Source organism: Scyliorhinus torazame, chromosome 18 (genome assembly GCF_047496885.1).
Source record: "Scyliorhinus torazame isolate Kashiwa2021f chromosome 18, sScyTor2.1, whole genome shotgun sequence".
NCBI classification, from domain to species: domain Eukaryota; kingdom Metazoa; phylum Chordata; class Chondrichthyes; order Carcharhiniformes; family Scyliorhinidae; genus Scyliorhinus; species Scyliorhinus torazame.
In genome coordinates this window covers 111,023,290-111,037,884 of record NC_092724.1, presented here as the reverse complement: position 1 = coordinate 111,037,884, position 14,595 = coordinate 111,023,290, and the positions used below count along the sequence as shown (strand labels likewise).

The 14,595-nt window shown below is 47.4% G+C and overlaps 1 protein-coding gene across 6 annotated transcripts in view; it reads left to right on the top strand.

The window, feature by feature from the left end:
* Positions 1-14,595, top strand: part of b3gntl1 (UDP-GlcNAc:betaGal beta-1,3-N-acetylglucosaminyltransferase-like 1) — a 497,156-nt gene that overhangs the window by 429,156 nt on the left and 53,405 nt on the right. For 5 of the 6 annotated variants that reach the window (XM_072483146.1, XM_072483145.1, XM_072483149.1 and 2 more), the window contains one exon: positions 8,440-8,508. The exons of the other annotated variant lie outside the window; for it this stretch is intronic. In XM_072483146.1, coding sequence (XP_072339247.1) covers positions 8,440-8,508 — 69 coding nt within the window. The remainder of the gene's footprint in view (positions 1-8,439; positions 8,509-14,595) is intronic. 6 annotated transcript variants of the gene reach the window in all.

The following is a 14,595-nucleotide window of genomic DNA, read 5'->3' as shown; positions in this document are numbered from 1 at the left end:
CTCTGTCCGCCCCAGTCTTAAATCTGTTCACTGCTGAAGCATACACAACCCTCTGGGGTAGAGATTGCCAAAGATTGACAATCCTTTGAGTGAAATAATTTTACCTCATCCCAGTCCTAAATAATTGGCCCTCCTTCTCTTGAGAATGTGCAGCCACCCCTTCCCCCGCGTGTTCGGTTCACCGACCAGCGGAAAAAATCTCTCAGCGTCTGCCCTACCAAACCCCTTCAGTATCTTGTCCTTTTCAGTGAGATCCCCTCTCATTCTCCTAAACCCCAGAGAATATAGAGCCAAGATGGGAACTTCGTTTTTGACACGGGAAGTTGTTTTGAACCCGAATGTACAGCCTGAAAGGATGGTGGAAGCAAACCCAATCACAAATTCCAAAGACAAATTGGAATACATACTTGTAAAGGAAAAAAAAATGTAGACCTTTGAAAAAGAGAGTGGGAATAATTATAGAATTTACAGTGCAGAAGGAGGCCATTCGGCTCATCGAGTCTGCAACAGCTCTCGGAAAGAGCACCTTACCCAAGCTCATACCTCCACCCTATCCCCACACCTCCACCCTATCCCCACACCTCCATCCTATCCCCGCAACCCCACCCATCCTTTTTTGGACACTCAGGGCAATTTAGCACAGCCAATCCACCTAACCTGCACATCTTTGGACTGTGGGAGGAAACCGGAGCACCCGGAGGAAACCCACACACACACGGGGAGAACGTGCAGACTCCGCTCAGACGGTGACCCAAGCCGAACCTGGGACCCTGGAGCTGTGAAGCAACTGTGCTAGCCACTGTGCTACCGTGAACTCTTTTAAATGCGTGGTGGACTGAAATTCCCCATTCTGTGCTGGTTCATCCTTTACAATACTAAATTTAAACAAGTTAAAATCTGGATCTGTACTTGGGTCACCTGAATAAGAGTTAGCTGTTTTACCTCGACATTCTCTTTCAAGCTTGAACATTTAAGGGAGTTTGCGAGTTTTTGTGGGCCGGTGGAGGCAGTGAAAATAAATAGAAGATAATAAATTAAGGAAGCATCATAAATATCTGTGTAATTGATACAAGTTCAAAACAGGAGACATTTTTTTCCTTTAATTAATCCTTCGTCTTAAGTTTGAAGAAATGATCCAAATCCGAGGCGGTGTCCCATGATTTAGTAATTCTAACCATCTTTCAACAAATATTACCTGCTCCAAATATTGATAGTAGTTGGTATTTTATTTCCAGAAACCCCACAGATTATTGACCGCATTTCTTCCAAGCCAATGGAACTGGGTCTTACAGCAGCAACTTCCATTTGTATAGTGCCTTTAGCGTTGAAAAACAGTATTGCCGTCGAAGCTTATCGCCTTGCACTCATCCACATTTGCAAGAATACCAAATCTGAAAGGGAACAACAACTTGTACTTCATGGGAAAAGGGGTGCTGATTCATTGGCAAGTTGACCCTGATTGGTCAGCTTTGCCATGGAGAATGCACCAGGGAACTATGGGTTAGCAGCTATCCTGACCTGATCATTTCTTGTTGTGTTTTTTACGCACTCACAATGGCCTAGGGCCACCACTCTCTGAAGAGGCAAAAGGTGCCCAGACTATGTCAGATTTCCCCGGAAGGGTAAGGTATCTCACAAATTTGAGCAACAGGTAAAGCGAGCTGTTTCAAGCTGCCATTTTGGAGTGGCAACACGAGTGGTATTTTCCACTAACAAGATGCTACTGACAAGCCAAAAGAAACCACCCTGTCCACCATACAAATGAGTGGTATTTAAATAGGACAGTGGTTAGCACTGTGCCAGGTCCCAGGTTCGATTCCCGGCTTGGGTCACTGCCTGAGAGGAGTCTGCACGCTCTCCCCATGTTTGCATGGGTTTCCTCTAGGTACTCAGGTTTCCTCCCACAGTCCTGAAAGTCGTGCTTGTTAGGTGAATTGGATATTGTGAATTCTCCCTCTGTGTACTTGAACAGGCGCCGGAGTGTGGCGACTAGGGGACTTTCACAGTAACTTTATTGCAGTGTTAATGTAAGCCTTCTTGTCACAATAATAAAGATTACTGGACTTCCAGTGGCGCCCTCGAGGAAGCAGGTCAGATCGCTCCCGCCCGCGATGGGCAACGGATCTTTTCCAATGGACTTTTTCAGGACCTGGCGACCTGAATCGGTGGAGGGGATGATAGGGAAGAGGCTTTCCCCCATCGGGGTATGGACAGCTGGACCAGAAGTGGTCGAGTGAGCGGCAAAGATCGAAGCGGAAGCAGCGGGGACCCCAGACCGGGCGGCGAAGCATGGCGGACGGCAGGGACCAGGGAGCGGAGGCCCACTGGCCAAGGAAGCAACAGATGGAGTTCTTCAGGAATTGCTTCGCCAAACTGAAGAGGGACACGTTGGACCCGGTGAGAGCGGTAATGGACCGAATGGTCGAGACACAGGCGGTCCAAGAGAAGGCGCTCAGGGAGGTCGAGGTGAAGCTCCCCAGCCAGGCGGACACGGTATCGGACCTGGAGCACAAGGTGGAGGAGCTGAACGCCCGCCAGAGGAGGATTCAGGAGCAGCTTGAAGAGCTGGGGAACAGAGCCAGCAGGCAGAATTTGAGGATCGTTGGCCTCCCCGAGGGCTGCGAGGGATCGGATGTGGGTGCATACGCGACGGGTATGCTCGAGGCGCTGATGGGACCGGAGGCCTTCCTTCGACCCCTGGAGTTGGATGGGGCGCATAGAGCCCCTGCAAGGAAGCCCAGGACGGGAGACCGACCGAGGGCCTTGGTGGTCCACTTTCACCGGCTTGCTGACAGGGAACGTGTGCTGCGATGGGCCAAGGCGGAGAGGAGCAGCAGATGGGAGAACTGCGAGGTGCCATTTACCAGGACCTGGGAACGGAGCTGGCCAAGAGGCGTGCAGGATTCATCAAGGTAAAGGCAGCCCTCTACAAAAAGGAGGTGAGGTTTGGAATGCTGTATCTTGCGAAGCTTTGGATTACGTTTGAGGAACTCCACTACTACTTTGAGACACCAGAACAGGTTTGGCTTTCATTAAAAATAAGAAGCTGGACTTGAACTAACGGCCACTTAGTTTTTTCAGTGCTGTACAGTGGCGGTGGTCTGTTAACCTAACTTGCTCTGACTAGGAGTGGACTTTTATTAAAAGAAGAAGCTGGACTTGAACTAAAGGACTCTGGGCTCTCAGAGCTTTTGTGTGGCGGCGGTTTGTTAAATTATCCTGTACTGTAATGTTTTATCTAAGATTGTTTTCAGCCTGGACAGAGAGCGGGGGCTGGAGGGCGCACTGCTTAGGGCGTTTTTGGGAGATTGCAACGAGGGGGGGGGGGCCCGCAAAGGGGGCCCTGCACTTGGTATCTTTTGGCAGGAGATCGGGGCCTCTGATAGGGGGATGGGCTAGGGGCTGGTTAAGGGACTTGAAAGGGCACGGGGAGATACAATCAGGTTAATGGGTCCTTGGTCTTTGGGGGGGAGGGCCCGAGCGCTCGGGCGGGAGACAGTCAGGCGCCAAGGGCAGGGGTCAGCGTAGCTAGCATAGGTCAGGGGGCACCAGGTAGAGTAGGAGGAGGGGCGGGCTAGGGCCAAGCGCAGGGCTGACCTGGCAGGTCAGGCCTCGGGGGGGCAGGGACGGGCAGCTGAGAAGTAGAGCAGAGGAGACTTAAGTGGGCAAGGGGGGGTGAGCAGGGATCCCCGGGGGAGAAATAATAAAGATTATTATTATTATTATTAAATTGTCCCTTAGTGTCCAAAGGTTAGATGATGTTATTGGGTCACGGGGATAGGGTGGAGGCATGGGCTTATGTAGTGTGCTCTTTCCAAGGGCCATTGCAGACTCGATGGGCCAAATGGGCTCCTGCACTGTAATTTAAGCCTACATGTGACACTAATAAAGATGATTATTATTATAAATTTCAGCATTGGTGTAATGCCAGGTATGTAGAACATATGTCCCAGAGACAGCACATCCTTTAGGCTATTCGCAATCAGCAGAGTACTGACCATACTCAACCAGCCTGTGCTTCCAAAATTCTAAACATAATGTGTGGCAAACTCTGTTTGGGAGACAATGGGCCCTGGAGGTGAAGGGGGTGGCCGAGGACAGAGCAATCACCAGTGCAGAGGTCGGCGCACGCCACTAAGGTGAGGATCCATCGGGCCCCACCTGGAGGCCCTGTCACACGTGAGTTGTTATTGCCTTACACACTGACCCATCCCTCCCACTGACCACATGTCCCTTCTCCTGCAGATCCTCCAGCCGACAGCGATCCGGGGTGGCCCTCTCCCCTGCCTCCCATGAGACCACCTCAGAGAAGAGCTCCGAGGATGCCATGATCAATGCGTCATCACAGCTGTCATCCCCACCCTTTACCAGTGCAGATACTCGCACCTCGGTGGGCAACATTAGTGATCAGGCTTCTGGAGCACAGTCTTGTGAGCACAATACTGTTGCTGATGTAGATCAGGTGGAGGCAAGAATGCCCAGCAAGACAGCAGGCAGAGGTCTGCTGGATCCCAGGACCCAGCTGGGTCCCAGCCAGATGCTGAGCCTATGGAACATGCTATCACAGAGCTGATGGAGATGTTAGGGAGAGGCCAGAACTTTCAGAGAGAGATGTGAGTGATACTCCAGCAGGTCCATAACCGATTGTAGGAGTCCCAGAGGCTACGGGTGTAGGAGATGTCACGGGCAATGCATGGCACCGAGGCCAACAATGCTAGGGTGGCGATTGCAGCGAATAGCTTGGTGCACGACGTTGGCAGTCTGAGTGAAGGTGTCCAAGGCGTCAGGTAGTTGGTGAAAGCCATAGCTGAGGCCTCAGCAGAATGTCCAACTCACTGAAGGACGTACCCATTACCAAACTGACCTTGATGAGGTCCTGCGGGACATGTTCCGCCTTCAGATGGGCATGGCTGAAGTGCAGCCGAGCATGGTCCAAACACCGAGGAGCATCGCCAAGGGCTGGCAGGGGCAGTCGGGGCTCGGGCCAGCTGCCCTTCTGTCCCAAGCTGAACCCCAGGATCCTATGGACACCGAGCAGGAGGAGGGGACGCTGGATGCTAACCCGGACCCGTCCCATGGAGTGGCCACCAGCTCCTCGAGTTCCACCCATCTGATGCAGTCGAGTCTCGCAGTCAGCACACGGGACAGGGCGGCACGGCTGTGCATGTGCCTTCGGCAATTGCGCTGGCGCCATCCAGCCCCAGAGGACACCCGCCATGGGCATCGAAGGCCGTGGGACCTGGTAAGTAGCTGGCTGCCTCCACCTCTGATGTGCATCCCGGGGAAACACCTAGACCCAGCGGTAGAGCAAGGAAGGTTAAGCATGTTGAGGATCGCTAAGGGCACCGGGGAGGGGGTTAGGTGGGGGTGAGGGGCTGGTGGGGGGAGTGGGGCATCACCATCAGGAAAGTTGGACACCTATGAAACATTGAAAACCCTTCACCACAACTAGTAAGACGCCTCTGCACCTTCTTCTGCAATGCAGGCCGACCTCCGAACCATTGGCTCATCTCTGCAGACCCCCCCCCCTGGGCACAACGCATGCAGGTGATGGGTGTGAGCGAGCACTCAGCAGACAGGCAGGGGTCAGACTATGGCATAGATAGAGGAGCACCAGTGCTCACGTCTCTGCGGGTTATCATCACCCCCTCACCCTCGACAGTGACCAGCTGATGGTGCAGACACAGTCGCAGCACCCTGGAGGGCTGTTACATGGACCCTGGGAGGGTGAGATATGGGGGGGGGGGGGGGGGGGTGAGGGTTGTGGAAGATGGTGATTACGGACCAGGCCATGTCCGAAGTGAAGTGGGTAGGTATAAGTCGTCGCTGGCCCTCTGGGCTGGCCGGACCTTCGCCACTGCCGCCTGTCCTGCAGCCTCTGGCTAATCCTCCAGCCCCTTCTGGTCCGGAGCCTCATCATCATCCTCGTCCTCCTCGGAGGTGAGCACATGTTCCTCATCCCCAGCACTGCTGGGGGTGCCGCACTGCTTTCTTGTTGAGGTGGAGCCTCCTGCAGCACATATTGTCCGTCATTTGTTCAAAGGACTAGCGATGCCTGTACACCCTGGGCCATCGCGGGCCTCCCCATCTGGGTCCCTCCCTGGCCTGATGTGCAACCAGATCCTCAGGGTGTGGGGCGGGTCCCTGCACATGGACCGCCGCCTCTGTCAACGCTGCTGCATCAGTCGTTCAATATTTGAAAGGAATTGGGACAAGGTGTTAGACTGACAAATAGCGGTAGCTCCCACCCCAGGACCCTCCATTCCTCCATTGATTCCACCCCCATCCCCCACACCCGGAATGCCTTGGCCATGCACTCCAACCGGAGCCAGCCCCCTCAACGGGTCCAAGACCCTGTACCCCAGGCACCCGCACATAACTTCACCTAGACCATGGGCAGCCCGGTGGCGCAGTGGTTAGCACTGCTGCCTCACGGTGCCAGGACCTGGTTTCGAACCCGGTCCTGGGTCACTGTCAGTGTAGAGTTTTCATATTCACCACGTGTCTGCGTGGGTCTCACCCCCACAACCCAAAATGATGTTCAGGGTAGTTGGATTGGCCAAACTAAATTGCCCTTTAATCCCCCCCCCCCCTCACATCTTTCCACTGCCACAGAATATTCCAAAAGGTGGGAATGGCAGCAGATGGCCACTCACTGACCGGAGGTGGGAAGTCAATTAATGTTCATTTTACATGCCCGCCGACGTCTTTCTGATGTAAAGGGTGTCCAAGTTTGCGAAGCAGCTTTCTGGGGCATGGGCCTTCCTCCCTGGACGCCCCATGTTCCACAGATGGCCCTCTCCTCCAGCACCAGTGCCCCCAGCTCTGACGTTGCCCCTGGAAATTCATCTCTCCAATTGCTGGGGCCGGCCTGCCTTACTCTGGCACAGTAAAATAAATTATTGCCTGCCCTGCAAGGGCACCTCAACATGGAGGTATCTTCTCTTACTCCTTGTAACCTCAACATTATCCACCTCTATTGCTAATACTGCGGAGCTGCTAGGCGTCTAAATTATCCACCAATAAAATAGGTGTTGTGAATCTGCTGCAAGCCTCCAGGGCATGGATCACGCTTTCTGAGACAATGGTGAAGCTTCAGTCTTGCCAGTAAAGTTCCAGCCACACTGTTCTTCAACAGTTGAGGTCTTGACAGGTGGAATCAGCACAGAAATCACTGTTAAGGTGTGTAATTAAACTAGTTGCCCACTAACATAGCACTGAACATCAATGATAAACTTAAGCTTTGGTCAAACAGGAGTAACTGATTGTCAGTCATAATTATTGCTGAATAACATCTCTGGCCCCGAACAATTAATCTTACAAGAATGGATCTGCATTCCAAAGGAAAATCAATGTTGCAGACTTGTTAAAAAATTTACTTTTAAAAAAAAGTTTTTTTGGGCAGGATTTTGCAATCTCACCCATTGTTGGGATCTTACAGTCCCCGCTGAAGTCAATGGACTTTTGGTTTCCTCGCCACATCCGCCACGACATAACCTGCCGCACTAGTACCAGAAAATCCAGGACTTTGTGTTTTTCGGTTTATGTCTCTCTTAACCCTAATCCTACATTTACGTATACGTGCCAAGCTTTATTTCATTTTCCGTACAATGATTTCAATGTACTTTTATAATTTCATTTCCTGGTTTGGCATCTGTGAGGATTCATCAATCTGATTGGTTGACCTGCCACCTCCCTGCTGTCAGCCCCTTTCACAAATGCTGCATGTCCCCTGTAGGAGGCACCAGATTTAAACTGATGTCAAAATAGAGAAAATCCATGCTCTGGAGATGCCAAACATTGTGGGATCTTACTGTGTGCAAATTGGCTGCTGCATTTCCTACAATATAATATTCTCTCCTATGCAAAAATACTTAATTGGTTGAAAGGGGATATCCTGAGGTCATGAAGGAAGCTGTTCAAGTTCGTTATTTTCTTACCTGAGATAGAATCACTGTAAGTATGACTACTGAGGTTAAGGTATTGACAGGAAGGTCAAAGAGGCAGTCAGGTCACAAATCATACAAGTCTATTTTGTATATCCCAATAACACTTCTCTCTGTGCACAAGCATTGTCTTATAATTGTTCAACAGCAGGTTCCAGGAATGCAAGGGCCAGAGAAGTAGCAATAGTGTCTGCTGTTCAATGCTGCACTAGCTAGGTTTCCCACTTGTATTACAAAGTTCGCCTTCACCTATATTCATTCAAAAGCAAGCCTTTTGGATGATTTTTGCTTGCTTGTTGGCTGCAGTGATCATAAGTACTCAAAGAACTCAGGAAGTTACGTCCTTAAAATCTAGCAATGGAAAAGGGTTGAATAATTCAAAAATTGCCATTGAAGGTTACCTGCGCACCGCCTCAATGCCCCCCCGCCCCGTTCCGGACAACATTGCTAATACTAATTAGCTAATGCTAACTATGGTTTCTGCTTTCTACAGGTTGTGTCTTTTTGTGATGTGGATCGAAGTAAGATAACAAAGGGTTTCTACACTTATCAAGAGTCAAAGGTTGGAATCTCTCTTCACACGTCCTATTTATTACTTGCCATAGTTTGATCCTGACACCTGTGCAATACCTCAGAACCCCGTTGCCATATCCCTCCAGTTCAACTGTTCCTAAGACTGCAATTCTTAACTGGGAATATTGCAATATCCAATATGTGCAAGTTTACCGTAATTCTGTTTGGATTTTAAAGAGGTAGGTTTCCCAGGACCCACAGGGTGATAGGGTGTAGGTTTATCCCATGATTTCCCCATAAATTGGGTTCCTAATCCCAGTTTGGGGAGGGCTGAAGGGGTGGGGTAATCAGCTAAAACCCTCACTTGCAGCACTTCACCGCTTTGTCAACATTGTCCCCTCTAATCTGCTGACACACCAGGCTCACAAACTGCAGAAAGAAGCTTGGCATATATGATAGAGCACCACATTATGGTGCTTTCAGTGAACAATGACTATGACGTTGCCCTCTAACCTACAGCAAATTATTTTCCAATGGGGCCGTGGTTGTGAGATCATTAAGGCCTCCAGTCGTCTTCTGAAAGTCACTTTTGGCGCTGGATTGAGATCATGAGCTCGTGAAATGGTCACGCCTGGAATTTACTTTTTTTAAATCTCAGTTTTAACCTAATTTTTAAAAAAATGTTTTCTTGGCATGTGCGCATCATTGACAAGGCCATAATGTATTGCCGCTCATTAATTACCCTTGAGTAGTTGGTGGTGGGCCACTGAGAGGCTTTCTAGGCCACTTCAGAGAGCAGTAAAGGGTCAACCACTTTGGTATTGGTCCAGCGTGGCGAGTAGGCCCGAGCGCCTGAGGACAGCAGATTGTCTCCTCTGGAGGACATTTGTGAACCAGGTGGGCTTTTACGACAATCCAGTATCTCATGGTCATTATCAAAGAAACTAGCATTTAATTCAAGATTTATTAATTAATTAAATTTAAATTTCCACACCTACTGCGGTGGGTTTTGAATTACCCATCCAGTAACACTACCACTGCTTTCTCTCACATTGTCAATACTGTTTATTCTGAACCTCTCAGTTATGTTAAAGCTTAGTAATTAATACCGCAGTGTCTTTTTTTGCTATTATGCAAGTACACTGATAGCTGAGTGCTGGGTAACTGGATAGGGAGGATCTTGCAATAGACGCTTCACTTAGTACTGAGTCAAGAGAGGTTATAAAAACAATAAAGATTAATGATAAACAGATAATGATGTATTTGACACTTCATTAAGCTGACAGTTCACAGCGAAATTGCTGAGAATTAGAGGCTCCCATACATTTAACCCTTTGAGTACATGAATTCCCTTATGTTTGAGGATATATTTGCAAGTTTAATCCTGGTGCAATGGAGCTTTAGCTTTGCATCAATGCTAAATTCCAACCTGAGTAGGTACAACTATCACTTAACCTCACTCCAGTGTCTTCCTCTCCAGATTCAAACTGTATTCACATGATAACTGCAGTTTCATTGACAAGTATAACTATTTTGTCCCAACCCTACAGTTATAACAATCGTACATGTTCACATGCTTCGCACCAGTACCTTGAGAGCTGGCAATGGGAGCCCAGGTTAAAGTTCCTGCCTCGACTGACATTCAATTGGACCCCCTGGATGGCTGAGTTTCTCTAGGTCACAGACAGACCACCTGATAAAATATTTCCTGATGACTACTCCTTGTAAAGGAAGTGAAAGGACGACACGGTGGCACAGTGGTTAGCACTGCTGCATCACGTCGCCGAGGACCCGGTTTCGATCCCGGCCCCGGTCAATGTCTGTGTGGAGTTTGCACATTCTCCCTGTGTCTGCGTGAGTCTCACCCCCACAACCCAAAGATGTGCAGGGTATTTGATTTGATTTGATTTGATTTAATATTATCACATGTATTAGTATACAGTCATATTTGTATTTAACTACATTACGATAATCATTGGTTATACAGACAACATATTGGAATGATCCATTAGTCTTACTTCATACATCCTCTAGTTTTGGCCAGTGAGCTTATCAACAGTTTCCATATGACTTTATTCTGTACTGTCCCTTTGTATTCATACAGAATGCATCTTCACATCAGTGAGCTTTCTGTGTAAATACAATTTTATGTCTTTTTTTTTAAATCATGAGACACCCACCTTGTAACCAACATGTAAAATGGGTGCTACCCCAAGGCCTTAAACCTCCTGATCAAAGGGGTAGGACATTTTACAGAATGTTATAATAACAGGTTGCCACATAGAGGGAGAAAAACTATCACAGTCCTCGGAAAACATAGAAACGTAGAAAATAGCAGCTGGAGGAGGCCATTCGGCCCTTCAAGCCTACTCCACCATTCATTATGATCATGGCTGATCATTCAACTCAATAATCTTTTCCCCCCCCATACCCTTTGATCCACAGAACCTAGAATTCCTACAGTGCAGAAGGAGGCCATTCGGCCTATCGAATCCATGCCAACCATCTGAAAGAACATTTCACCCAGACCCATTCCCCACCCCATCCCCGTAACTCCACCAAACCTGCACATCAAGGGACAATTTAGCGTGGTCAATCCACCTAAACTGCACATTTTTGGACTGTGGGAAGAAACCGGAACACCCGGAGGAAACCTGCGCAGACACAGGGGGAAAGTGTAAGCTCCACACAGACAGTCACCAAGGCTGAAATTGATCCCGGATCCCTGGCTCAGTGAGGCAGCAGTGCTAACCACTGTGCCACCATACCGTGAAATCGCTCTCATCTCAAGTGCTATATCTTTTTTTTTACAAAATATTTTATTGATGCATTTGTAATTTTCCACAGTTTAACAAATTAACATTTCTTAAACAACCACGTGGGCTAACACATGCAAAAAACCTAAAAAAAACAATGTCCCCTACTATCCCCGCCCTATTCCCTAATGACCCGTATACTGAGTTCCCTGTCCTTATCTAACACTGCCGTGCCTCCTATTTTCTTCCCCCCCCCCTTGTGCTATATCTAACTCCTTCTAGAAAACATAAAATGTTTAGGTCTCAACTGCTTCCTGTGGTAGTGAATTCCACAGGCTCACCACTCTCTGGATAGTCCTGTTAGAATTTTATAGGTTTCTATTAGATTCCCCCTCATCCTTCTAAACTCCAGCGAATATAATCTTAACCGACTCAATCTCTCTTCATACATGCCCCGCCATCCCAGGAACAAGTCTGGTAAACATTCACTGTATTCCCTCTATAGCAAGAACATTCTTCCTCAGATAATATTGTCATGTGAGAGTACCTTTAAGACATGGATGTTTAAGCAATGTACCTTTACGAAAACAGTGATGTCAGAGAGTGGGTGGAGCTGAGGTCAGGTCAGCCATTTTGCAGTTTTTTTTTGCAGTTTGAAAAGAGCTTGTGAGTGTCTGTGTTTTGCAGTGAGCTGGATTTGCTGTGATATCTGCCATGAAAGACTATCTCTGGATCATTTGGGTGATTTAAACTCATAATAGTAAAACCTTTAACCTGATGTGATTCTGTTTAAAGGTGTTAAGTCTCTTGGAAGTTTGAAGGAAGTTTTGAGGAATTATTTACTGTTGCAATATTTTCTGAATTATCTTTGAAGTAAGGGGTCTTAAGAGATCCAATGTTTATTTAAGATGTTAAGTGGAGTTCATGGAATAAACATTGTTTTGTGTTTAAAAACTCACTTGTCCATAATTGTAATCCCACACCTAGGGAACAAGCTGTGTGCTAGGAAAAGCAACAAATACATTAAAGGGGGAGGTTGGTTGAACTCCATGATACATTTTGGGGTTCTGAAAACACCTCGCCCATAACAATATTCACTTAATCCCAGATGTGGCCTCACCAGGGCCCTGTATAATTGCAGCAAGGCATCCCTGCTCCTGCACTCAAATCCTCTCGCTATGAAGGCCAACATACCATTTGTCTTCTTTACTGCCTGCTGCGCCTGCATGCTTGCCTTCAATGACCGGTGTACCAGGACACCCAGGTATCATTGCACATTCCCTTCTCTCAATCTATAGCCATTTTTGTTTATGCTGCAAAGTGGATAAACTCACATGTATCCACATTATACTGCAGCTGCCATTCATTTGCGCACTAACTCTGCTTGTCCAGATCACACTGAAGGATTTCTGCATCCTCCTCATAGCTCACCCTACCACCTAGCTTTGTGTCAACTGCAAATTTGGAGATATTACATTTAGTTCCATCATCTAAATCATTAATATATGTTGTGAATAGCACTGATCCCTGCAGTGCCGCAATAGGCACTGCCTGCCATTTGAAAAAAGACCCTTTTGTTCCTAATTTTCATTTCCTGTCTGCCAACCAGGTTTCTATCCATCTCAATACACTATCGCCAATCCCACGCACTTTAATTTTACATGCTAATCTCTTATGTGGCACTTTGTCGAACGGCATCAGAAAATCCAAAGAAACCACATCCACTGGCTCCCCTCATTTCCCTTTTGTAAATTCATGCTGACTCTGTCCAATCCTGCCACTATTTTCCAAGTGCTCTGCTATTAAAACTTTAATAATGGACTCTAGAGTTTTCCCCACTACCGATGTCAGGCTGACTGGTCTATAATTCCTTATTTTCTCTCGATCTCATTTTTTCAATAGTGGGCTTACATTAGCTACCCTCCATCTGAAGGAACTGTTCCAGATTCAATAGACTCTTGGAAGATGACCACCAATACATCCACTATTTCTAGAGCCACTTACTTAAGTACCGTGGGATGTAGATTATCAGGCCCTGGAGATTTATCGGCCTTTAAACCCATCAATTTTCTAAACCATTTCCCTCTCAATAGTGATTTCCTTCAGTTCTTCCCCCTCACTAAACCCTGTGCTCCCCAACATTTCTGGTACATTATTTGTGTCCTTTGTGAAGACATAACCAAAATATGTATTTATTTGGTCAGCCACTTTTTTGTTCCCCATTAAACACTCCCCTCTTTCTGACTGTAAGGGACCTACGTTTGTCTTCACCAATCTTTTTCTCTTCACATACTGATGGAAGGTTTTACAGTCAGTTTTTATGTTCCCTGCACTCTCTCGTACTTTATTTTTCCCTTCTTAATCAATCACTTTGACCTCTTTTTCTGAATTCTAAACTGCTCCTAATCCTCAGGTCTGCTGTTTTTGCTGGTCAATTTGTATGCGTCTTCCTTGGATCTAATACTGTCTCTAATTTCCCTTGTAAGCCATGATTTGGCCAACTTTCCCATTTTATTTTTGCACCAGACAGGAATAAACAATTGTTGCAATTCATCCACGCACTCTTTGAATGTTTGCCATTGCCCATCCACCGTCATACCTTTAAGTTACATTCCCCAATCCATCCTAACCAGCTCACGCCTCATACCATCGTAGTTTCCTTTCTTTAGATTCAGGACCCTAGTCATGGAATCACTAAGTCACTCTCATGGGCAGCACAGTGGCGCAGTGGTAGCACTGCAGTCTCACAGCGCCGAGGTCCCAGGTTCGATCCCGGCTCTGGGTCACTGTCCGTGTGGAGTTTGCACATTCTCCCCGTGTTTGCGTGGGTTTTGCCCCCACAACCCAAAGATGTGCAGGACAGGTGGATTGAACACTCTAAATTGCCCCTTAATTGGATAAAATGAATTGGGTACTCTAAATTTATAAGAAAAAAACAAAGTCACTCTCCATCTTGATGAGGAATTCTAGCATATTATGCTTACTCATCTCCAAGGGGCCTCGCACAACTAGATTGCCAATTATTCCTTTCTCATTACACAATACCCAGTCTAGGATGGCCTGTTTTCTAGTTGCTTCCTCAACCTATATGTCCAGAAAACTATCCCATATTCACTCCAGGAATTCCTCCTCTACTGTATTGTTATTAATTTGATTTGCCCAGTCTATTTGCAAATTAAAGGCACCTGGGATTACAGATGCTCCTTTATTGTATGTGTCTCTAATTTCCTGTTTAGTGCCATTCCCAATATCACCAGTCCCAATATCCCAACAATTTTGGGGTTTACTTACAACCCGCAATAACTTTCTTTTCCTCTCTAGCGCTACCCCTCTCAGCTCTACCCATACAGATTCCACATTGTAGGAACTTCTTCACTATT